Raw genomic sequence first — 26,694 nt, forward strand, 5'->3', positions numbered from 1 at the left:
TACCATTCATAAGAGCATTTCTTTGTCTATTTACTTGTTCTGATTTCACTCGGATACCTTCCTTGATTAATAGATTTTCTTGAACTTTATTTGAACTTTCTTTACTCCTCTCTTCTTGTCTACGTGCTTTTTCTGTACGTCTATGAGATTCTTTACGCCATAACTCAACAGCGTCTTTCTGTGACTGTCTGACCTTTCTTTTCCATAACTCTTCCTCCACTTTCATGATGCACTCTGCATCCCAGGTTCCCGCTGCGGGCCACCTTTGACTTTCTGGCAATCCCTTGGTATAATCTACCCATAGATCAAGAAACAATATGGCATCTAAGCCATGCTTATGGTACATAAAATGCCCTGGAGTGTCCCTAGGAGGAATAGGAACTGCTTCTTCAAGCACCCCTTTTCTGGTAGTAATCTGTCTTAACTTCGAGAAGAGCGGCATATTGACAACTGATCTGATACTTACTCTTGAACTTACTTAATACGAAAAACACAATAATGAACAGTGAACAATGAACACTCATTCATACCACAATATTTGAACACTTTAAACATTAAACATTAAACATTTTAACAACGACCGACAATGATGACAGTCTGCCTAACTAATCACCATGCTGAATTCTTGACAATAACTGAATACTTCGGAATACTTGATATACTGCTAAACAGTACATATACACTGCTAAACAGTGCAGACCGGATTTGTGTACCCAAATCCGTCTTGACCGGCACAACCTATGTGCGCGTCAACACGCCTCCCCGGCGATGGTACTCACCGAGTAGCTCCTTGAAACGGAAGGCCTCAGAGAATGGACAGGACTCGATGACTGCGGACAGCGGACCCTCTGGACATCGGGATTTCGAAATATCTGGTGGGCCTCTGTATACCTCGGATCTTGCTCTCTCAGCTAGGCTCTGGTCGGGATACTTCGCACTTCTCACCGCCTCGTCTGGGTTGATCGCAGCCTCAGTCGCCCCCGCTTGACCGGAGGGAGCTTACAGGAAATCCTGCTGGTACGCGTTTATGGTCCGTCCAGCTGTGGCAGGAGACCGGGCCTGCAACGCACCGCCGGCGCGTGAGATGAGAAAGTGTCCCTATTCGGGCGCCATTTTGTGGTAAATAAAATCTTCTTTACCGGACTGAATTTCATACGGAATCTTAAAATAAAGTAAAATAGCTCAAAATAACAAGAGGCAGAATCCGTGGTATAAGAGGTTTTCTAAATGGGCTTTATTCCATTCAAAATGGCCGACTCGAGTCGCGGCCTTCAGGTTCCGTCACCGCGAGGGTTCAGGAAGTGAAGTACAATACTTTATTGACAGACATGCATTTTTATAATAAGTACATTACAATGAAACGAATGTAGAAGGCGTAACATTTGATAAGAAAAGTGACATGACAGGTACGTAATCGAAACTAGGCGTAATAAGGAATAAAAGAAACATGATTGGTTAGGATTATCAGACATAGGTGGATCTATAAGATAATACTTGGCATAGATGCGCGCGCAGCAGCATGACGTATAATTGACGTGCAACTAGGGGGTGAAGGGACTTGACATTTAGCTCTACATGTGGAGACGAGAAGTCTGGGGGGTCAAGTCAACCTAATCCCAAATCATATCTAACATCCTATGTTTAAAGAACTATGTTATCCACAAGGAAGGACTCTCGGACAGAATCTAGTCTATACTGACTGTGTGCGTGCACAAACGCCTAAGTGTCTATATGAGATGCGAGAGGCAGGAAGCTTTCCATGGCAGCAGGGCTATGAATCACTTGCAGGAGGACGGAAAGGCTGAGTCCTTTGCTTGTGAGCTAAAGGAAATGTTTACCTAAATCACTAGACAGGAATGCATCGGCTGAAGAGCAAAATAGATAATTCGAAGGTGAAATACAGCTTCTTGGCAGGCAGGCGAAAACTGGCCGAGGCAGGCACCGTTAGCTGCACAGGGAGTAGGACAAAGTTCATGGATACAGATGCGAGCTCAAGCTGAAGCTGTCAGAGACAGAGAGCAGGGAGAGGCTTTGAGGACAGAATCGGGCCTACTTGCCTGAACTGTAAAAATGGAGTAACTTAGCCATATAAAGTCGGTGGCCTTTTATACTTATGAATCGAATATCCAGCCCTTTGATGGCGGATCTGACAGAGAACATATCGACGGTAGACACACATATGTTTGCGTCTTAGAAACTGGAACTGGAGGGAACATACATGTACTTGTAACATGCATATAGAACCGTTGGGGTCCAAGATAGGGGACATAACTGATCAGGAAAATCCACATTTCCACACCACGCTCACTAGTCTCCAGGGTGGCTCCTCCATTGGAGGGGAGGAGCGTTGTCCCCTTTAAAACCTCCTCCTCCTAAAAGCCCCTGAGATGAAAAATAAAATGGTAATTATTTTTACCATTTTATTTTGCATTCCCTGTCTCGAACAGAGCGTCAGGACGGGGGCGGGCCTCTGCTGAGTGACAGCAGCATGTCACTCGGCAGGGAGGTGGGTGGACTGGCAAAGCACTTTTCAAAGTGTGCATGTCTTTTTGGCCGGCCGTCTTTCGACGGCCAGCCACATATGCGCACTTTAAACCGCTCTAACCCAGCTGTCTTACGACAGCTGGATTACAGCAAGCCAAAGCCTCCAGAGCACTGTGGAGCGCCGAGTGAGTCCGCTCCCACCAATCCTAGGCCTGCTCTTATGCTGGTGAGAGCAGCCCTAAGATTGGCCTAGGGAGTTGTTGCTTCTGGTTCCAGTTCCAAAGAAGAGGTCCGGACTGGAGGATGTCGTGTTCATGTACGGTAAGTTTATTTCCTATGTGTTATTTGCATGTTTTTGTTATATATATATATATATATATATATATATATATTTTATTTGCCCCACGCGCTCGCCCCCATCCTCGTAGATGCCAGCCCCCCACTGCTAGTCTAGGGAGACATACGCTTACATCTTGGCTATGATTTTAATCACTTTTGCTAGTATTCTACTCTCTGCCTGCATCGTGTTTGAGAAACTGGAAGCACAGGGCCCATACCTGCCCGTGATTGTAGGTGGTGGCCCCGGACCTCCTTTTTGGGGACCAGTACATATTTTTTATCATTAGCCTTTGACCCAGACAGAAAAGTCAGAAACATGAAATAGGAAGAGGAAGAGAAAGATAGGAAACTTTGACAAAGATCGAAAGCTGGTATTACCAGGAACCTGCAAGAGGGAGAGGAAGTGTAGGTTGGTGAAAGGAAGAGGCGTGGGGGTGGAATGAAGACTGGGTGGAATCGGCCACCACCCCCTCCTGAAGCACCTTCTTTTTGGGGACCAGTACATATTTTTTATCATTAGCCTTTGACCCAGACAGAAAAGTCAGAAACATGAAATAGGAAGAGGAAGAGAAAGATAGGAAACTTTGACAAAGATCGAAAGCTGGTATTACCAGGAACCTGCAAGAGGGAGAGGAAGTGTAGGTTGGTGAAAGGAAGAGGCGTGGGGGTGGAATGAAGACTGGGTGGAATCGGCCACCACGCCCTCCTGAAGCACCCGCTGCTAGCTCCTAAGAAGTGTGGGTCCCTGCACTTTGCATTTGTGTAAATGTACTGACGATTTACAAGTGTCTTAGATTAATATATATGTTGTCAATTCCCTCACGATTACCTTACACTTTGAGCATTTGTGGGATTAAGATAAACTTGTTACTAGTCTGTTTCAGATCCACAAGCTACAATGCAAAATGTATCGTGTTCATAATATTTGCATCCTTACATATTATGCAGCACTGGAGATTTTTGTGGCATTGTGTTGCAATTGAGTCTGTTGAAATCGTGTTCGAGTGGCCTTCTACATTTGTTCCACACTGAATTGTACCACCACCAAAAGCGTACACTTGTTTACGGATGTGTTGATGAAGTTAGTTAGGTGAAGGTTCACATGTGGTAGAAACAAATATTCGCTATTAATGTTTAATATACTGCATCGGGCTTTATCTGTTCAACTGAGTATCGTGCCCTGAGCTTTGTGTGTTCAATAAGGGATCGAGAAGTCGTCCTGGGGAATTACTGTGCTAAAGCACTGATCTCTGCCGCTCCTTCTTCAACAGGAATCAATCACTGCACTTGCATTTGAAGCACTACGGTGTGAACTGTGATGATTGGTTGCTACGCCTCATGTGTGGTGGAGTGGAGATCCGGACTATTTATGCTGGTCACCAACAGGCCAAGGCCTGCATTATATCCCGCCTCAGCTGCGAAAGGGCAGGCACCAGGTTTAATGTGCGGGGAACCAACGATGATGGTCAAGCTGCCAACTTTGTGGAGACCGAGCAGGTACTGAAACCCTTCTATTTCAAATGCATATTATGTGTCGTACCTCCTCATGCACAAAATAGCTGGATTAGAACTGTATTCTCCTTAAATGTCATTTTTCATTCTTTTATTGCTTGACCATTGTTACTGAAGATTGTAAACAGCTTTTTATTTGAGCCTGCATCCTGTATATTTCCTTGGTTTACTCGTATGGTGCACTTCGGCTTTTGAAGTACTGTTTAAACCAGTTGTTGCATATGGGGTTGTACTTTGTCCCATGCTTGTCCAGAAGATAGTTCTTTTGAATGGCAATGTTTGCTGAATGTATGGCTATGAGGTGATTTTGTGAGTGTAGGAATGAGCTTCAAATAGTTGCTATTGTCCGACTGACTGACTTGCTCATCGGTTGGGGTCGGTGTCTTTCTCTTGTCTGATGTCAGTTTAGTGCCTTCCACAATAGCTGTTTTTTAAACACACACACCTGATTTTGGTCACTTGTGCTCTCTGTCAGTTTGAGCAGAGAGGGTGGTGCATCTACTCCATAGCTTCTAGTCTCATCCGAATACTGTACAGCTTGGTGCTCTAATGTAAGATGTAGTCTATTTTAGCATTTCATTTTATTGGCCCAAACTCTTTAGCTTAAGCTGATGCTACACATATTAATAGTTCCCGATTTAATTTTTTTAATTGTAGTTATAATGATGCTGCAGTGCAATCACTTCAGATTACTTAATAATTATAGCAGTATCTTGGGTGAGTTTACAGAAACTGTGTGCCATGTCTGTGGGGCACTGATCTTGTAGGCTTGCTTTCAGCTCCTTGATGAAAGTGACCAGTGTAGGATTAGGGGGAATTTGTAGTATAAGAGCGAATAATAATTACCACACGCTAAGTGCAGTCAAAGGCCGGTCTAGATATCATGAATGACTATCTGCTGTTACTTTATCATCTCTGCACCACCAGACAAAAGTCATATACTTTTTTGATTAGTTATTTTTCCTCGTCCGCCTCTGCTGCTGCATTGTGTGTTTCTGAATATAAGTTCCTTGTTGGTGCATAGTAGCTGTCCTCTTTCTACATGTGCCATTGAGGTTCTGCTACAGCAGCCTTTTGTTTGTTAAATGTAAGCCTTATCTCCACCTGATGCCAATGGAATGTTTTGAAGACTGAGTTCGTTTGCTCTATCTTTTTCCATGTTAAATTTCAAGCTATTTGATTTTGTGCTTGTTGCAGACTAGCTTTGCTTTTTGATGAGGCCATTGTTAATAACATTGTAGTAGCTAAGATAAGCACCACTAGCTGATACGGTTGTAGGAATGGTAAGTTATTTTGGAGCATGTACATTTAGAAGTTGTTGACCTTTCCCATTTTGTAGATTATGCTCAAGTTTTTTCCTTTCTTTGAGAGAGTAATAGTTCCTGTAGTTGTAGGCTTCAGTAAAAAAAAAAATAGCCTTTCCCACTTCCAGAATCTCTGTTGCGGTGTGTATCAGGCAAAGGTAAATTTCCTTCATCCAGTAGTAAATATATCTCAGGCAATTTGCATTGTTGAGCCCTCCAAATTAAATTTCAAGGGAGAGGGGGATCTGCTTGTTATTGCATATCTAGCAAAGGAGTCGGTGTTATTCAATAGTGTTATTGGGCACTTACAACCTAGGACGAAAGGGACGAACCTGGGTCATTTTGCATGAAATTTTATTATGAGAGGCTTGGTCTGTATGAATCTGGTCGGTTTTGCAAACCCTTCTAGCCGACTTATGTACTTTCTTGAGATTTTTTTCAGTCGGTCAGTCCTTTGATCATAAAGTGTTCCACTACAGTGTTGTAAACTCCTCAGAGATGAAGTTCTAATGTATACTAATTACTATACATTCCTTCTTGGAACTCTTACCAAGGTCCAGACTGAACTGTGATATCCCTTCCCCCCCCCCCCCCCCCCACCCCCCATAGTAGTACTAATCGCTGACATCAGGAGTCACTCTGCCATTTCGGCTGCATATGCACAAGACTCCACCATTGGTGACGTCATAGATCCATTATTAAGACTACTCGAGCACCTGTGACTTTGACTTCTTTTTCCCCAGGCCTTTGAGATCCCAGACGTTCCAAAAATGCTCTGTGTCCCATACTAATATGTTCAGTAATCATCGGAGAAATGCTATTTTTGGGGGGGGGGGGGGGGGGGGGGGACGGTGCACTTTCCCAATTTTTATGCTTTTAACTCATGGACTGAATGTTGCAAACAGTTGTCGGTGTCAGACTCATTCTGAGCTTATTTGATGTTTGATGTTTTTTGAAAATAACAAGATTCAAGTGGACGTGAACTTTGTTCTCTTATACAGCCATCGGAAAAAGGGAAGGGAAGCTTGTTCTTAGCTTTAGGTAAGGTGGCTGACACAAAATTCAGGTCTTAGACTACTTCCTCGAGCAAGTCTCATCAAGAAAAATATATCACAAAAGGTTTAAGAACCACAAGTGTTCGTTTTCCCTGAAACATCACGAGCAGAAGGACATTCAGAGTTAACTCTTACTCCTTGTTAGAGCCCATTCCGATGCTGGAGAAATTTGAGCCAAAACGTCTGAATTTTTTATTGTGTGGTGTATCATCTAACCTCATGCAAGCTTCATAATAAGCCATGTTAAGATAATTGCAACTCTTGAACTTTCTTGTGGGCCATTTCTGGCAGCTATGTTTCAAGTAGTGTCTTCAGCATCAGCCAACCTTATTGTGATGCCGGCAGCTTAGATCCCGGTTTTCCTGGCCAGAGTGTCTGCTGCTGACTTCATTGGTACCGATCTTTAGGAAAAGTAAACTGTACCTTTGTGAGAGATCAACCGTTTAACTTGCATTGCAGGTGATACAACAGACACAGAAAATCACTGTTACCAAGGCATCACTTTTTCGGCACCGGTTAAGATCCAACTCAAAGCCTTATCCAGTAACCTAGCACCTGTTCGCCTGTCCGCCCAGACTCCCGAACCTCCTTCCAAATCCCCTCTATCTGGTCTTTTAATTAATTGCCGGTCGGCAGCTAAGCATGCTGCGGATATTGCTGATCTTATCCTTCTCAAAAAGTTCGACTTGGCGATCCTCACTGAATCATGGCTCAACGAATCCTCCATACCTGGACCTCCTAGTCCCTCCCAACTACAACATCACAAGGTTAGACAGACAATCTAACAAGAAAGGAGGAGGCATCGCCTGCATCTACCGCTCTAACCTTCTGGTCTCTGAACTTCTGGCGGACACCACCGAATCCTGTGAATACCTCGCCCTCGCTATTATCAGCAACTCCACCCCACGCCCCCCCAGGCATGAACGACTCCTTCACTGACCACCTCATGGAAATCATCACAGCTAGGTGTTCCAATAATGCCAATAATATTTTCCTAGGTGACTTTAACCTGCACTGGAACGATCCTAAGGATTCTCATGTCAATGCCATCAAGGACCTCCTGGCCGATCAAGCCCTGTCCCAAGCCTGCTCACTACCAACTCACGCAAAAGGGGCCACTCTGGACTGGATTATCTCCAAAGAATCAACAGTCAAGATTATCTCTATAGACCCATGCGACTGGTCTCACCACCATGCCATCACCTTCCTCCTACCTGACACCCACAAATACTGGGCACCGCAACCGATGATTCCGTAACGCTGGGTCAGAGACACTCTGAATCTGGACGGCAGGGACCTCGAGACACGCTGCAAATCAGACCTCCACCCCCCCACCCCCCTTGCATATCACATCTGTCAGCGGCCTCAACGAGCACTACTCTGCAACCATCTCGAACATCCTGGAAGAACTTGCCCCTCTAAAGCTTAAAAGAACCCAAATCAAAGACAGAAACCCCTGGTTCACCGGATCCCTTAACAACGAGAGGAGAACCCTCCAACAAGCTGAAAGATCCTGGAGGCAACACCTCTCCACCGCACATCTAAAACTCCTCCGCCAGGCCAGAAATACCTACAACAGGAACATACTCAAGTCAAAAAAAGAGTTTTTCAGATCTGCACTAGAGAAGGCCAAGAACAGACCCCACAAGCTCTTCGAACTGGTCAAACACCAATCTAATAAATTGGGCAAAATTTCAAAAGAAACCCCTAAGTCTCTTATATCCTCAGAGGAATTCTCCTCCTTCGTTGATAAAATCTCAGCCCTTGGAAACTAACTCAAAGCCATCACATTCCCTCAAACACCTCCTGACCCGCCTGTTCCAGCCATGTCGCCCCTACAGCTTCACCCAAAAACCATGCTCACTGGTCTGACTTCAAACTCTACGACGACGACTCGGTGTCCAAAATCCTATCCTCCCTAAAACCCAATAACCATTTTAATGACCCGCTCCCTTCCAACTGCCTAGCTGCCGTCGCCCAATCCATTATTTTTAGCTGGACTACAATAATTAACACCTCTCTATGGCAGGGAACGTTGCCAGACTCTCTAAAAGCCGGCCAAGTCCTTCCCATTCTGAAAAAGCTGTTGCTGGATACAGCCTCCCCTGGCAACTTCAGACTCCTCTCCAACATCCCCCTCTTAGCCAAAGTGATGGCGAAATGTGTGCAACAGCAGCTAAGTCAACACATCAACAGCTTTCACCTACTCAACGACTTCCAATCCGGATTCAGACCAGGGCACAGTACTGAAACCACTATGCTCCACATCGTGGATGACTCTCTCCAAGCTCTCGACCAAGGCAAAACTTTTCTCCTCATCCTCCTGGACCTATCCTCGGCCTTCGACGCGGTCAACCATGTAAAACTACTCGAACGCCTCAAACTCCAGATGGGCTTGGATGGCACTGTTCTAGAATGGTTCAGATCCTTCCTCCAAAACCGGTCCCAGAGATTCCTCGTCAACGGCATCCTATCGTCACCATCCCCGGTCACGGTTGGAGTTCCGCAAGGTTCAACATTGTCCCCCACCCTCTTCAACCTTTACCTGGAACCGCTAACCGAAGTTCTACGCACTGCTAATATTTCCTATTATATGTACACTGATGACACTCAGATCTACATCAGAACCTCATCTCTCAAAGAGATCCTCTCCCTGAACAATGCTTTGGAACACACCGTCCAACGGCTCGCATCCAATCAACTCGAACTTAGCGCAAAGAAAACAAAATTTCTCCTGAGCGCCCCACACAATACCAGCCCTGAGATTAAATCATGGATTAAGGCTATCACAGCCATGAATTGACCATCGTGGACTCAGCCAAATCCCTGGGAATCACTCGCGACAGCAACCTGAACATGCGTGAACACATCAACTCAATGGCCAAATCAGCCAGATTCCACCTGAGCTACCTTAGGAAATTGAAACCCTTCCTCGACGCACCCGACCTAAAAATGGCAGTGCAAGCACTTGTCATATCTAGACTGGAGTATGGCTGTTCTACCCTCTCGGGTCTACCCAAGGTCTCCCTGGCACCTCTAAAAGCCTGCCTCAATGCGGCCGCCAGACTACTCACCGGCACGAGGGAGTTCAACCATTTTTCCCCGCACTTGAAAGCTCTCAACTGGCTCCCCTTGAAGGCAAGAATACAGCTCAAAGTAGCATGCATTACGCACAAAGCCTTATACTCCAACTCCCCTGCATATCTGAGGCAGAAACTTATGATCTCCGGAGGAATCCGAAACTCCCGATCGGCCAGAGACCTCCTGCTCCAACTCGCACGCTTTCGGGAAAGAAAACTTACAACCGAGCCTTCTCTGGGGCTGCGCCTAGAATTTGGAGCTCTCTCCCTCCTGATATCAGAAGAATCCCCTCTCTGTCTCGCTTCAAAAAGGATGCCAAAACATTCCTTATGGGCAAATTTCTCGCTTAAACGTGCCTCTATCTTCACTACAGTCTTGATCCACGGCCAGCTACTGCCTCCTTTTGGATTATCCACCTCCCCCCTGCAGAAATGTGGGACCTGTCACGAACACTGATTAACACAATCTATAATTATGTTATCTCATCTCGAGTACTTGGATATTTAATCTGTAAATACGTGCTCTATCTCCCTTATGTATCCTGCCCTCTTCTACTCGATCCGTATCTGGATGATGATATGCCTACTCTGTACATGCCTATGTTTCTCTGTAAAGCGCTCTGATACCTTAACGGGTCAAGTTTGCGCTCTATAAAACACATAAATAAAATAAATAAAATGATCCTGTCAGTGATGGCAATGATGTAATTGAGTCTCAAAATCTGTTACCACATCAGAGACTTTAAAATCCATGTAGATCCGAAATTTATTATTATTTTTTTTTAAATGTTTTTATTGGATCTTAACACAAAAAAAAGGGTACAAATACTAATCAAAATAAAGCAGATCACAAAATCCAGAATCACCATTGGTCCAATACTCCTGAGATTACAGTAGCATAAAAGATACAAAAAGAAAAGAATTGACCAAATGTACATCGACATGCCGTCACACAGGCATTGACAGATATATATTCAGAAAGGTAAGTCCCCACTAACGGTAGGCAATGACAACATATCTACAGTACTCCCGATGGATGTGCACAGTGAACAATCCTAACAGCATAAACATCATCAGGCCTGCTCTTCTTCGTTATATTGTCGCGACAATTTATATTGTGTAAATAGACCCCAGAACCCTAACGGGCGGCTACGGGGTTAAAGCAGTTCATTATAAATATACGATTGAGTGTTACACTAAACCATATCTTCTTCTCACTCAGCGACTGTAGGTACAGGACCACACATCCATCTCATTGCTAGTCTACGCTTAGCGAGAAGAAGACCAATGGCAACCAATTTGCAAATATACTTCCGGAGGGGTTTCGTATACCCCAACAGCGCCAGTAGGGGGTCCGGAGCAAGAGAGAGACCCACAATGTCATTTAGCATCTTAAAAATATTGCTCCAAAATTCCTCCACTGGGGGGCATTGCCAAGCAGGGTGGAAAAACCCGGCTCCCGGCATGTCACATGTTTCACAGATATCCGTGTCACACAGCCCTTTTCTATGTAGGCGCACCGGAGAGTAATGAACCCTGTTTAAGAATTTAAAATGGGCGGCCATTCAGAGATACCTTGCATGTAATTCACAGCAGTAATACCAAATATCGTCCGTGAGGTGACACCCCAATGTCCGCCTGCCAAGCCAGCCGTGCCTTCGTGAAAGCAGTCGTCTTAGTAAGTAATGCCGAAGCGTAGAGACGCAAAACTAGCTTAACAGGTGACTGTAAGCACAATAATATGGAAAGGGTGTGATCTCCATTGGTTCTATCAGCTCATCTCCCAGCACAGCACGCAGAACATGGCGAGTCCTAAAGAAATGGAATTTCATTAGCGCAGAGGGCTCCACCATACCAGCAGCCGCCGCCTCCCAGGTTACCACCTGGCCATTTTTAAAGAGATCACCCATCTCATGTATGCGCAAACCATTCAACGAGCGAAGAGTCCCACGCACTGAGCTGAGAGCAAATCACTGACACCACTCTACTCGCAGGTGGAGTGAATATAATTGAGCACCAGAATACATTTTAAGGAGAACATGCCAAGCATGAACTGTGGAATTCAGAGTCCAGTACCCCACAGCGCCGATTTAGCGCGTTAGTCAAAAAACGTGGTAAGGGGTCCGTAGCAGCAACCACTTTTTCTATCTGGAGGTGAGGAAGGACATGTGGGGCCATGAACCCAACAATGGGCATGCGAGGCCTGCGCTATCCTATAATAAATCTCTAAATCCGGCGTGCCCAGACCTCCTGCAGTGTATGGTAGCAGGAGAGTGTCCAGTGCCACTCGCGGAGTCTTGCCCGCCCATGCCAGCTTATTCATCAATATACACAGCTCTTTAAACGTATGCTGGGGCACCACTATGGGTATATTGACGAAGAGAAAGCGAGGAAGTCCCACCATTTCTTTAAGGAAACCCTGCCCACCAGCGAAAGCAGGAGCCCAATCCATCGGTCTATGTCATCCCCCAGCCTGTCAATCACCCTGCCGTAATTTGCCTTAATCACTTGGTCTGCATCAGAATGAACTTGAATACCCAGGTAGCGAACCGGTTCGCACGTCCACTAAAGCGGGAAGTCGAGGGGGGTCTCACCGTGGCAGTAGTCAATGCGAATATTATGGACTTATCCCAATTGACCTTTAGACCCGAAAGACTACCAAAGCGCAACACCTCATGAGTCACAGTGGCCCAGGTAGACCTCTGGATCCCGAATATACACGAGCATATCATCAGCGTAGGCTGAGACTATTAAGTTATAGTGAGGGAAGCGAAGTCCCCTGTGTCCGTGTTATTCCCATAGCGCCCTAAGCAGGGGTCAGGGGCCACTACATACAGTAGCGGGGATAGGGGACACTCCTGACGAGTGCCCCGCGATATGTGACTTGGGGCGGAAACCATGTCTCCGGAGCGGACCCGGGCCCCCGACGAATTATAAAGCACCGACACCAATTGCAGGAAGACCTCACCCTCTCCCATCCGACGCAGTACAGCACGCATAAACGACCATTCAATTGAATCAAAGGCCTTCTCTGCATCTAAGAAGACCGCCGCAGCCTTAACCTCTTGTCGGACATGCTGAAGTGCGCCAAACACAGTTCGGAGATTGTACGATAGCGTTCGGCCCGGAATAAATCTGTCTTGCTCAGGGCTAACCAATTTAGGCAACAGCGGAGACAGGCGGTTAGCCAGAATTTTAGCAAATATTTTTGTGTCCACAGTAAGCAGGGAAAGTGGGCGATAAGATGAACACTTTTGGGGATCCTTATCAGGCTTCAACAAAGTTATAATCAGGGCTTCACGCATAGTAGGGGCCATAATCCCATCCGCTCCCATCTCATGAAACAGGGTAGCCAAATGGGGAATCAAAAGATCACTAAAACCTTTGTAAAAGGATACCGTGAGCCCATCCTGCCCTGGAGCACTGCCCTCCCGCATAGAGTTCAAGGCCAATCGTATCTCCGCAACTTCAATAGGACGCATTAAGAATCCAAGGTGCTAATTTTGCAACCAAGGAAGCTCAATATATTCCAGATACTGCAGTATGTCAGCGTTGCTAGGGGTAACCTTAGAGCTATATAACTCTTGGTAATAACTGCAAAACAGATTATTAATGTACACCTGCTCTGTCAAAATAGAGCCCACCTGGTCTACCAGCGCGGGCAGGCTTCCAGACGCCGATTTACGGTAAGCCAGCGCTGCCAGATCCGAATCCGGCCTGTCAGCCTCACCATAGAATCTAGCTGTTGCATATTTGCTCATGTGTTTGACTTCGCAATCTGCCTCTTTATGGTAGTTGTCAATCGTGGCCTTTAGGAGTTCCCATAGCTCTGGATCATTCCCTAGGGCCAGCTCAGCCTCAAGTTTAACCATTCGGGATTCTAATAAGGCAAGCCTATCCCTAATAGAGCGAAGAACCCCCTTGTGCTTGCTGATAGCAACGCCACGTATATAGACTTTAAACGACTTTCAAACCGTAGCAAAAGATTCTATGGAGCCGACATTAATGGCGAAAAACTCCGAGATTGCATCATGTAGCTCAGATTTAAAGACTGTGTCCAGTAATGAATACGGTGGGGACCTCCACAGGAAAGGAGGTACCGTAATGGCCAGCAGAATGGGAGAGTGGTCAGAGAAAGACCGAGCCATCCTGGACCTTGTTCAGTAGCGCTTGTGAGACGAGCCAGTAGTCTATACGTGTGTGAATATCATGGTGCGCTGAATAGTGTGTGAATCCGCCCCTATCATTGGATCTAGCTCTCCATACATCCACCAGTTGCAACTGTAAAGAGATATCAGCAATGGCCTTAGCAGCAGCAGACGGGTGTCTAGGTGGGCCTCTTGAGCGGTTGAGGACTGGATCTAAGACGCAATTAAAGTCCCCACCCCAAAGCAACGGGAAGGGATAACAGTCTTTAAAGAGCGGAAAGAGGGACTGGTAAAACTGTGGGTCATCATAATTCGTACCATAGGAATTTACAATAAGGAAATTCAGCTCTTTACTATAACATCGGGATATAACATACCTGCCAGCCAGGTCAGTCTCACAGTGTTCCAATTGGAGCCCCGATTTAGGATTAATCCAAGTCAACACACCCCTAGAGTGGGAGGTAAAACACTCAGCGTGAAAGTTACCTGTTAACCTACTGCCTGTCAGTAACGCAAAGCCAGGGTGAAGATGCGTCTCCTGAAGCAGAGCAATGTCGACCTCCTTCCGCTTAAGTAGGCAAGGATTTTACACACCTTTCTATGATCATTTAGACCCCAGATCCGGAATTTATTTACCTGAGTGACACCTGCCAGTGACATTTTGAGCAATGATTAAGAAAGCTTGATAGAGCACTTGTTTTCGGAGCAATCATTCAAACCTCATAATAGAAAATTGAACAGGGAAGCAATTTTTTTTAAACCACTGTTCTCTTTGAGTGAGGCACCGAGTGACATCATAAAGCTGGTTCAGGCAGAAATACATACTTAACCAGCGATAGCTCGAAATGCTGCTATAAAATGTAGAGCATCTGCAAGACACCCATTTTATTTGCACTGTCTGCCAGAAAGCTTAGTGGTACAGGCATCTTCTGCCAAGTTGTGTCAAAATGCTATCCAATCTGTTACATTGGATAGGGAGTGTGAACATATGGACTCCTCAGTAAGAAACGTTGTTGCATCAGGAAGTCTGCCTTTTAGGGCATGTAATTCTAATTGTGTCATCGCCTGGTATTGGTATGCATTGCGGGTGATCGCTTCTTCAGCACCGTGAGTTCTACTGACAGAATTGAAATCCCCCCTCTCAAATCTATTGAAGGACTGTCTGGATGCAGCAAAGCGGCATGCTGAAAGAACTACATATTATAGTCCGAATAGCAAGGTTAGAATCGGGAGTGGTTTCGCACAAACATTCCTGGATGAGGCCCAAATGCTTTTCTAGAGTGGTTCAAGCACAGCTGTTAGATTGGCCCTTTACTGGACAGAGGGTAAGTAAGGTGAACTATTCCACAGAAAAATTTATCAAATGAAGGTCAGTGCTCATGCTTTTGGTCTGGTCTCATCAGCAGTACAGGAAACAGATGCCATCTCTGCAATTCTGTGGGTTTTCAGAGGTATAGGGTTCCTAATGAGGTAGACCATGAACTCCTCCATCTTCCTCCACTAGTCCCATGAACCGTTTAGGTTGTTGAACCAGAACATCACACAACTCTTCAGTTTGGTGTTGACTAGCGCTGTTTCACCTGAAATTGAATTATTAAAGAGAATAGTTTTATTCTCCTTTTTATAATGAAAATGTCACCTGTTATTCGTTTCTCTCCCATTACAAACACATTGAAGATAGAGGTAGTGTTTCTTTTACATAAAAAGGTGTTAGCAAAAGTGTCATTAAAAGAAAGGGACAAGGACTCTATTTGATATACTTTCGTATCCCCAAAAAAGAGGGGGCTTGAGACCAATTTAAGACTGGAAATTTCTCAACAAGCTCTTCAAGAAAGAAGACGAAGATGATGAAATTGCAGACGGCACTCCAAGTTCATTAAGATCCGAAAAATGGATATTTACCCTCTTGGGTTAGAGAATGCCGCAGAAAGTGTCAGTGTTTTGTGGTAAATTGGAAACATCATCAACTTGAAGTGATTCAGGTTGGCGTTTCTGCAGCTGCAAAGTCTTTATGAAAGGATGTTTGCTGCGGTCCAGCCGCCCTTGAAGTTGGGTTATTACTTACTTTCTGTGAATTTACTGAGATACCACAGATTGGAGACAGGCTATTAGCTCCTCAGCATTAGACTTGGTACTGGAATTCTGCGAGAGGCGGGAATTATCGTTCAAGAAGGTGTGTTGGTGAAAAGGGAATTGTTGACAATCTCTAAGTAACCTCACATGCAGGATTCTCAGCCCAGCTTTTCCAGTATGTGGGTGGCTTTGGTCTTTTGCTGGATTTAGCCCTTAATCCACCCACATGGGTTTGGCAGAAGCTGATGTTGACTGTAAGTAGAGTGCCTGGGTGTAGGCTGGGAGATGTTTGGAGGCAATCATGGACATGGGATGAAGGTTGCCAGTAGGTTGTCATGGTCATAGGTTGTCATGTTTTATTGAGAAGTGTACAAGGCATTGTTATCAGGGCTGTGTTAATAGAATATGTTACCTCTTTTTAAATGGGTGATTGCTTTATTGAGAATCGTATGCCCAGTGTCCTGTTTTACTACTTTGAAATATTGTATTGCTTACTGTGTATTTTGGACACCATTTAATAGAATGTTTAATCTGCTACAAAGTGTATACTGAAAATTGTATAGCATCCTGAATGGAAACAAAATAAATCCTGTGATATACATAACATAATAAACACATTTCTACACATAGGTGATCGTATTAGCAAACATTGGTAAAGCCAATAGGTCTCTCCTTTATTATATGCTTTAGTGTAGTTGTTAACGAAAGAGTGTATGTGTGCGAATGTGTGTGGGAAAAGCAGGCAGGAGTTCTCTTTAATGTGGACTTTTATAGTAACGAGAACTATAAACTGTCTGATATGGATCTACAGTTCGCAAAGCAATAGAACAGGCATGAGAAGGAAAAAATGAGAAGGTGTTAGGATAATTTGTGTTACCGGAAGCAACATGCTGCGAAAATGTTGCAATTCAAACGTCTAAAGAGTCACCGAACGTTCGTTCTTTTGGGAAAATACCTCACAAACGCCTCTTAGTCGGTCCCCGTCACTCCCCCAGTAGTGTTGTAGGGTGCAATGAATGAGCGCAGTGTGTCAGTGCAGCAGCAGCCCTAAGTCTGAGGCTAGGGATCCCCTTCTGGATCTGAAAATCAACATTGCAAAAACACTAGGAAGGAGCGGAACAGGCACTCTTCTTCTCAGTTCGCAGGCAGCACTTGTTTTCCTAAAGCAGATTTCACAGTTAACCTTTCTCTGCCATCTTAATCACAAGTATGCTAGTTCTGAGCGTGTTGCTTTACCCTTGACCTGCTGAGTTTGGAACTGCAAAGAACCAGGTTTGAATCCTGGTGTCTGATCAACATCCTGTGATTCTGGGCATATCAGTTAATCTGTCCAAAAGGAAATAAACCTGACTTGTGTAATGTAACTGCTATGCATGTAAAGCGCTTCTGTGCCCTTGGGCCGAGCTCAAGCTATATAAAATTAAAAAAAATAATTAAGTTGTTTATCAAGAGCCTTATGTGTGCGTAGTGTAGTATGGCATGCCAGGAGTGTAAACCATGCTTCCAAATTGAAAATCTTCAAATTGAGGGAACCTTGGTTTCACTGTCGAATATTATAAAATAAGATCCCTTTAAAGCAAAACACTCCTTCCTGCCAATGCACAACCCTATTTTTGCGGCATGTGTTGAAAATGAAACGTAAGGATAGTGTGCATATTAAGTGTCTGCATATCTTGTACATACATAAAGGGAAAGGCGTTTTTAGCACCATCCAAACAAAGAAAAGTCTATTACAGGAAATGCTGCAGTTTATGCAGTAGTCAAAGTGCATTAAGAAAAAGTATGGAAAGTGATGCTGTGCGCAAAGGGGTCAGGGTGAGTCAGCATGGGCGCGGGGTTAAAGATGTGACTAAAAAAATATATATATATATTTCGTAACTTTTTTCGGTCTTTCACCTTACATGTAAAAAGAAAGCGCAGCTTAAATGAAAAGAAAAAGCAAGTAAAGTTAATCAGTGGGAAATGCACTATTATGCATTATGAAACTTCTATTCGTTAAAGCTGCATAGGTGTGTGGCTGTAACTAGAGTCCCAGAATTGAATCCTGGTTGAGGCAGTGAAGAATAGGGACTAGTTTTTATCATGCAGCGCTAGGACATATTTAATATTCATTGTATTTTTAACATATTTTCTTTTATTGTACTTTTATGGTTTATTCATTTAGATCGAGTAAAGTTTATTCTGTTTCTAGTGACTTGTGTATGTTTAGTGCTACGAAGTCCCAGTCTGTGACCGAAGCCACTGTGAATATATGTCATTATTTTAAACTTGCATTACAACAGTATAAGATAAGCTGCTACAAAGTGCACAAAAAGATTTTACATAAAGTTCTTTCTAAATATATGTTTTAGTACCTGTACATAGTGCATATTTTTTATTTAACTGTCCATTAAAAGCACACACTTCACTGCTCAGCTGGTAACTCCCGTGCACTGCCACACAAAAAGAATAAAACTGCGTCATCAAGAAGCTTCTGGTAAATTAATCAATTAAAGCCAATACTGGCTTCCAAGCACCCTTTACATGTGAAGATTAACCAATTGTGCGCATTTATATTTCTTGCAGGCACCCTGGGAGGAAGGCTTGTTTAGCTGTCTGCCCCTCCCTCGGTTTCACAGCACAGGAGACTCCCTGCCTTACATTTCAGCCGAAGCATTTCTGCTATCGAAATTAACGTCCCAGGACGGTTCTCTTTTCACAAAAAAGTAGGGAACTGTTTTTCTTAATTTAGGGAAGTATGGGCACGTCGTGCACTTTTAGATCCTGACCACTGATTTTATGCGAACTAGCTTTTAGAAACCTCTAAATAGACACTAGCAACATTTAAGTAACTGGAACTTCTGGATTTTTATAGTATGTAGTGCAGCTGGTACAAGCACTGGTGCATGCATCATTTTTCGAACCTATATTTAGTTGCATTGTTTTATTATTGTGCCAAACATGCTCGCATTCAATTAAGGCCTGCTGTTGCCAACAAAATAAGCATTATTAAACACAGCCATTCAATTATTGTGTCCACACATCAATCCTACAATAGCAGCGTCGGATAAATCAAACCTTATATAGAGCCCCACCACCGCCAACCCTCACTGCCTTTTTACCTACCATCCAAGAGCTGCTTTACAAAGTGTCTGCTATGGTGACTCAGTGAATTAAGCGCCTGCTGCACAGCTCAGTATGCAACATGATCTCAACTGGAAGCAAGGAACAGATGTTCTACGAAAAGTATGTTCATTACTATGTCTCAGTGGGTTGATCGACTGTTGCACAAGTAAGTGAGCAAACGTTAAAATACAGAACGAGGATGCAGTAGGCCTACCTCCTTCGTTCCAATAGTTAAAATTAAAAAAGAAATAACACAGCCAAATATTCCTGCAAAAGTAAATAAACACGCATACCACAAAATTTAGACAAGCGCTCGCATCACTCGGTACATTTTAAAATAATTTGCACAAGAGTCTGCTACAACAGATTGGTGAGTTGACAGCCTGCTGCGCAGCTCTCTGTGCAGTGTCAACCAAACTTGAAGTAAATGCAAGGTGCTTCACGAAGAGTGTGTCTTCTACGACAGGTTGATGAGTTGATCGTCTGGTGCGCAGCTCTGTGTGCAATGTGATTAAAATTGGAAGTAAATACAAGGTGCTATAAGACGATTGAGTCTGCTACTTCCGGTTGGTGGGTTGAGCGCCTACTTGGCAGCTCTGTTTGCAGTGTGAACCAAAGTGGAAACAAATACAAGGCGCTTTACGAAAAGTGTGTCTGCTACAGTGAGTTGGTGGGTTGAGCGTCTGTTGCGAGCTCAGTGCGCAATATGAATCAATGGACCAGCATAGGCATTCTTCTCAGTTCGGAAGCAGCACTGATTTGCCTTTCACAGTTAACCTATGACTGGAAGCAAATCACGACTGAAGACACCATTTCCATCATAAACTCCATCCAGTCCAGACCCCCCACCCCCCCTTAATGGCCCTGCCGCACCACATCTACAACCTAGGAAGGGAGGTAATCGGCAACGTCCTCACGGAAATCCTCAACACATCCATCACCACAGCCACTGTTCTCAATGCCTGGAAGCAAGTGGAAGTCAAACCCCTCTTGAAAAAACCCATCAACCTCCAGCTCACTGACTACCTCGAAGAAAACAACCTGCTGGACTCTTCCCAATTTGGCTTCCGGCCCAACCACCCACCGAGACCTCGCTGATCGCAGCACTGGACGACGCCCGACACCTCCTCTACATAGGTGGAACAGCAGCCCTTATCCTCCTCGACCTCTCAGCAGCCTTCCACACCGTCTCCCAACTCATCTTCGTCCCCAGACTCCACCACATTGGCATCCAAGGTAATGCACTCAACTGGATCTCCTCCTTTCTCTTCAGCCTTACACAAAGGATACATCTACCTTCCTTCTCCTCCATACGCAAAGATGACATCTGCGCGTACCCCAGGGCTCCTCCCTCAGCCTCACCCTCTTCAATACCTACATGACACCTCTTAGAGATAGCACCCATGGTCTCAATATAATCTCGTACACTGACGAAACTCAGCTCGTCCTCTCCCTGACAGAAGATGCTGACACCACCAAGACCAACTTCCGTAACACCATGACCAACATCAACACCTGGAAGAAGGCCAACTGCCTAAAGCTCAACTCAGAGAAAACAGAGGTCCTTATCTTCATTAACAAGCTCTCCCTTTGGGACGACACTTGGTGGCCCACCTCACTCTGCCCCTCTCCCACCCCCACTGGCCACGCACGCAACCTTGGAATCGTCCCGGACAGCTAATTGACCATGATCCCTTATTGTATTTTGTTTGTATCCATTGCTTCTTGGATATGTGCCTTGCTCTTGCTTCTGTAAAGCGCTCTGATATCATTGCTTTTTAGATATGTGCCTTGCTCTTGCTTCTGTAAAGCGCCCTGATACCTCTGGGTCTATCCAGCGCTATATAAAACCTTTAAAATAAATAAATGAAGCAGCAGATCAACGCCGTCTCCTCTGCCTGCTTCTACACCCTTCAAATGCTCTGCAAGATCTTCAGATGGATTCCTGTCTCAATCAAGAAGACAGTCACCCACGTCCTCCTCTCCAGCTGACTCTACTTTGGCAACACACTCTACGTCGGAACCACCAAACAGCTCCTGAGCCGCCTTCAGACCATTCAGCCCTAAGTAGCTAGACTCATCCTCGACCTCCCCAGAAGAACAAGCACCTCCCCTCACCTTGGAGCTCTCCACTGGCTGCCTGTCGAGGAAAGAAGCCTCTTCAAACTCCTCACTCACACCTACAAAAGCCCTTCACCATTCCAGACCTGCCTACATCAAGAACCGCCTGACGTTCCACCAGCCGTCCAGGAAGCTCCACTCCTCCACTCTTGCCCTGCATCCATCGAAGTTGTTGTGGAGGTCGTTCCTTCTCCTACCTAGCCGCCAAGTCATGGAATGATCGCCCCCTCCACCTACGCACCGCCCCTTCACTGGATGCCTTCAGGAAGAAGCACAATACCTGGCTCTTTGACAACCACAGCCACCCGACCGAGGGTGGCTGTGGTGGAACCCCAGCACCTGGAGACCCCCTGGGATAACACGTTGCGCTATATAAGACCTTATGATTGATTGGATTTACCTTTGTCATGTTAACCGCAAATATGTTAATTTTGAGCATGTGGATTTACAGCCTGGGATGCTGACTTTTGAACTGCGAGCACCAGGATCGAATACCAGCGTCAGCTCAACATCCTGTGATTCTGGGCAAATCAATTAATCTTCCTTTGCCTACAAGAAAATAAATCTGACCTAACCTCACACACTGTTAATAAATGCTGCAGACACAACATTATAATGTGCCAGCTTGATGTGATAGTGAGTGGGAGAAGGTCAAAGGGACGACATGAGAAAAGTGCCGGAGAGGAGAAAGCCTGCAGATGCTCTATTATGTGGTGCTAGAGCCTAATTGAAAAAAGAAGTACCTTCATAACTGCACGGACAGTGGAAGGATACTGGCCATTGACTGAAAACTGTACTTTGGGCCTACTCCACGGCATGGACCGAGACGCGAAGACAGATGAAAGCACAGGAAATCAAGACATGCTGGCCAATCGGAAGCAAGGAAATTAGAGCGATATTAATGCCAATGAATGGTAAGTAGTGGGTGGGCTAAAAGCCCCTTTTTAGATTATTTTTAAAGGACAATAGATAGTCGCAAGCGACAGCATGCATGCACTGCCTACAGGTTCTACCAAATGACATTCAGCTGTGCCAGTGCTCTAGAGTCCAGCACATTGTGCCTGAGGAGCAGACCCTCGATCAAACCCCCACATTGGCCATTTCCACATCACGAGCTATTAGCTGCCTCAACTACTTTGTATAAATGGTTCCTTCATAGTAATGAACACAAGTCCTGTCCAGCTCAGTACCCCACTTTCAACACTTCTGTAGACCAGCACAATGAATGATGAAGCTGCTGAGAACAGCCAGGAGGCGTGAAGAGGGATAGAGGAGTGAATGACATTGATATTTGGTACAGGAGTTAAAAAAGGAGGACGGTGCCTTGAATTGTATCCAAGCAGAGACTCATTATAATCTATCCGTTTCGGACTTGTGAACTCATTCAGACACCCTGGGGCATGGTTTAAAGTCTGTCTTCCCGCAGGGCACACCTTGCTAGGGAGGTCTCATGAAGTGAGAAGAGCCCAGGCCCCATTTCCAGGTCAAGTCAGCAGATAATCTGCTCCTATTGCAAGTGCAGACAAACACTTCTCCGGAGTAAAGGCCGCTCAAAACATGTAAGCCAGCTCCTTTCGGTCCTTTTTCCCCTAAAAGATATTTTTGAAGAGTAATACAGTATTTTGATTTAAATACTGAAGGGTTTACCTTGGTTGCTGGGAAGTTTAGAAATAGTAGTAAGGGCTGCGTGCCTGGTCTGGCAGCAGATGATAAGGAAGGAGGGCCTGGCTACCCAGCCTGCCTCGGTGAGACATGGGGGATCAGGCAGACCATTCAAGTGCGGAAACTTGTAGGACGAACGCGTGACTCCCAGGCCTGCGGGACAGTTCTAAGAGCTAAACCTTCACTGTTACCATTTTGGTCGAGTTTGGATCGTGGCAAGGCAAACGCAGCCTCCTTTCCTTCTGAAGATGGCAAAGTGAATGAATAAATCGCATTAGATTGGGCGAAAGAATCCCCTGTTTTATAAAGCGCTTAGAAACCGTGGCAATGGCATTTAAAAATAATTAATATTAACTAAAAGGAAGCTGGTTTTGGAATAATTCTCCTGAGGTCAGACCTAATCTAATATTTTTTTGGAAAGTTGAATTGTTCTGTCAGGACGTTTAGTCAGTCTATTTTGTGTCTCCTTAAAGGTGTGTCAGAGACAACTTTAAAGCAAGTTCTATGCACAGTGAGCCGATTATTTTTAATTTTAGTTAACACTACGCCAAGGTGATGTGCCCTATGAGTGTAATGAAGGGTCCCAACGCGCTGAGCTCCAGGGCGTAGACCAGCGAAGTGTCGCAGTGATAAAGGCGGCTATTGAAGGCCAGCTGAGCAGGAGAGATTAGGCGGGAAGAGCCGACGGCAGCCTCAAGACATGGCCGAACTCGAGGTCCCCCGCATATGATTCCCCCCCCCCCCCCTAGAGCAGCATGCATTCATGGTCGGACTATCCTAAAGCGTGTGCGCTCTGTTTTTGCCTATTGTGGCCGGTGTTCTGGTCAGGTGGGCCTTGTTTTTACCGCTGATCTCCCTGATATTAATACAAACATTGCCTGTTGCAACGTCAAATCCAAGGAAGTGAGTGTCCCATACCTTGCAAAACACTTTAAACAGGGTGTTTTTTACCAGTTCAAAGCTACCTCAGTTTGCAACCATGGCCCACGTTTTTAGCTATCTAATTCACTAATGGGGCCTCTTTTATTTTCGTGTGCGGGCCTATTTTCTGTCCTTGTCCGATCTTGTATGCATTGAATACCACTGCACCAGAAATACAAAGATTTTTTTGTTCGGTACATGTGTGAAGAGAAACGCAACTTTTAACATTTTTTGTCGCTGTGACTCTCCTAAAACGTAATGAAAAGGCTAGGTTAATTTTGATATGCATTGGAAAAACAACATGGCATTAACTGGCACTTTCTTAAACTGGAACACACTACACAAACAAATATAAACAGAAATATTTTAAAACGAAGTATCGCTCTTTTCAACGTTTGTTTTATGTGCAACATTTAGCTAGCTATTGTAAGAAATTGGGTTACTATTTAGGGTGGGTGGCTTCCCTCCTCAAAGTACAATCACAACAACCCCGGTCAGGGTCAACCCTCAAAGGCACCAAATTAACCTGAGCTCACCCCCTGGTAGCTATGGCATGGAACAGACGGGCTTAACTTAGGCCAATGTGTAAAGTATTTATGCGTTACCAAAACAGTGATAAAGTTGAAATGCAAAACATTAAAAACCCTTACCCTAATGAGAAAAATAGGGTAAACTCTAATAAATAAAATAACAAAATGATATAAAAATGACAAAAGTCCAATAAGGTGAACCGGAGATTTGAATTTTTAAAGTTTTAAGTAGGAATAGTGCCGAGAGCATAAAGTGGCAATGATGGTGGTTATGGGAAAACCTAGGTTGACGCTGACTGCGATGGAGCGCGAGTCCGATACAACATCCAGTGTCATCCTTTTCAAACATTTTACCTTCTGTTGTTAGTCCTTTAAATCCCAACCCACGACAGGAGTTCATTTCTAAAGTCCCCCCAGGACCTCAAGGGAGGCACTTAAAACTCATAGGGTGTTAGGTAGAGTCCACTTGCCACAATTCAGTTGGGAAGTTACAGGAAAGGCCTCTTGCAGCTTGTAGTATCCCTGTACCTTGAACAGGATGTCAGCCTTATGGCCCTCATAGTTCACTTCTTTGTCCTGGGTACAAAAGGGAGCAGGTCTGGCCCATTAGGGCTCCTCTCATGTCACAGACTTCTGGTTCAGGCCTCTTCTGATCTTCCTCAGGTCCAGGAGTGATCTGAAGTGGGTACCAAATGTATCGCTTGCATGTGCTACAGGGTGGGGAATTAATCCTGGGCTCTCCCTAACCAATGGCGTAAAAATTCCCGGGGTCAACCTTACCCAGGGCATTTTCAAGATGACCAAAGTCCTTGGCCATACTAAACTTGGACTCTGCGGGCTTGAGATGTGTGTGAGGAGTATACTATGGTAATCCTAGTGCCCTCCTACATCTAACAGTAAAATCCAGTTTGGGGCAATCACTGTACCCCCAATAAACCCAGAGATAGATGTCTGGAAGAACAAAACAGGGTTCATCAGCAACCATATGGTGATACACAAGAATTGCAATGGAACTCCCGAATGGGGGTTCACAGGTGGTGGTGGTGGCTGATAACATAGTGTTTTGCAATCAAAGGCAACAGTCATAGGCTTGTATGGAAAAATGTCAACATGAAACACACGCAGCATATTTTATCCTTACACTATCTGTCTTTGTTTATTGGCTGTTTATCCATTGATGCATCCTCCCAGTCTGTGATCAGGGGTTTTGTGAAGTTGGATAATATTAGTAGGACCCACTTTACAAAGACTAGCAAATACTTGATTACATACTGCTTTGCAAGAGAACCTCACAAATAGATCGCTCACTGTCAATTGCAGAAGAGAGTTTAGACTTGTCTTGAGAAAGAAGATATTGGACTTGCAGAAGGGTATCTGGGTTAAGTTGGTTAGCTCCTGTAATGCCAAAAATACCAGGTTGTCCTGGGACATAGTTAATAACAACAAGCCCTCCCACTGCCCTACCAATAGGCAGGCTACAAATATAGCGCCTCAACTCAGGGTGACTCACTTTTGGCAAATAGCGGGCACTGCACAGGTAACCTATGAGCAGGTCTTGCCAAGTTTTTCCCTTGACATTGAGTTTTCTCTGGAAGAAGTGATTGGGGCCATTCGAGATAGCCTGTCGGGTAAGACGCCTGGGCCTCATGGGGTACTAATAGACCTATATAAACCTAATCCGGAACTGTGGGTCCCACTATTGACACATTGTATCAATCACACTTCTAGATCTGCTTTTCCTTCGTCTTGGAGGACTGCAGTCATTATTCCTGTGTTTCAGGAAGGAAGTCGCCATGACCCTGGGTGTTATCACCCGATCTCCCTACTAGATAGTACAGTGAAAATCCTATGCAGGGTCATCTTAGATCATTCTACCTTTGGGTTCTAGATACTGGAATTCTTTCAGGGTTACTATATATATTCAGGGTCATGCTGGGGACGATTGAACAATGCCAGAATCTCCATCTTCTGGCAGGCAAATATACTGTGGCTAATCAGAGCTCCATCTACCTAACCTTTATGGACCTGTCGTGTGCCTTGACAATGTGATTAGGTCGAAGCTCTGGTCTTTGCTGGAGACCATGGGGTGGAGAAGGGCCATGTGAATTTTCTGCGCACTCTTTATTATGATCTTGCTGCCTCGGTCAGGTATGGTCCCAACAGAGGAAGTACGGAGTCCTTTGGTCTAGCTCGAAGGGATAGGCAAGGATGCGTTCTTCCCTCAATTCTTTTTTTTATTATACATTAATGGGCTTGAAGCTGCTCTAGTCAAAGGTCGTGATATGCCTGTTGTCAAAAATAGACCTGTCCATGTGCTGTTGTGCACAGACTATGCCTTTCTACTAACGGTCTTCAAAACT

General features: G+C 44.9%; 1 protein-coding gene across 7 annotated transcripts in view; it reads left to right on the top strand.

Moving 5' to 3' along the window:
• The window catches only part of SYNJ1 (synaptojanin 1), a 683,220-nt gene that overhangs the window by 128,332 nt on the left and 528,194 nt on the right, over positions 1 to 26,694 (top strand). For all 7 annotated transcript variants that reach the window (XM_085623112.1, XM_085623114.1, XM_085623109.1 and 4 more), the window contains exon 5: positions 4,095 to 4,320. In XM_085623112.1, the coding sequence (XP_085479238.1) occupies positions 4,095 to 4,320 (226 nt within the window). The remainder of the gene's footprint in view (positions 1 to 4,094; positions 4,321 to 26,694) is intronic.

Source organism: Triturus cristatus, chromosome 8, assembly GCF_964204655.1.
Source record: "Triturus cristatus chromosome 8, aTriCri1.1, whole genome shotgun sequence".
Classification (NCBI taxonomy): Eukaryota; Metazoa; Chordata; class Amphibia; order Caudata; family Salamandridae; genus Triturus; species Triturus cristatus.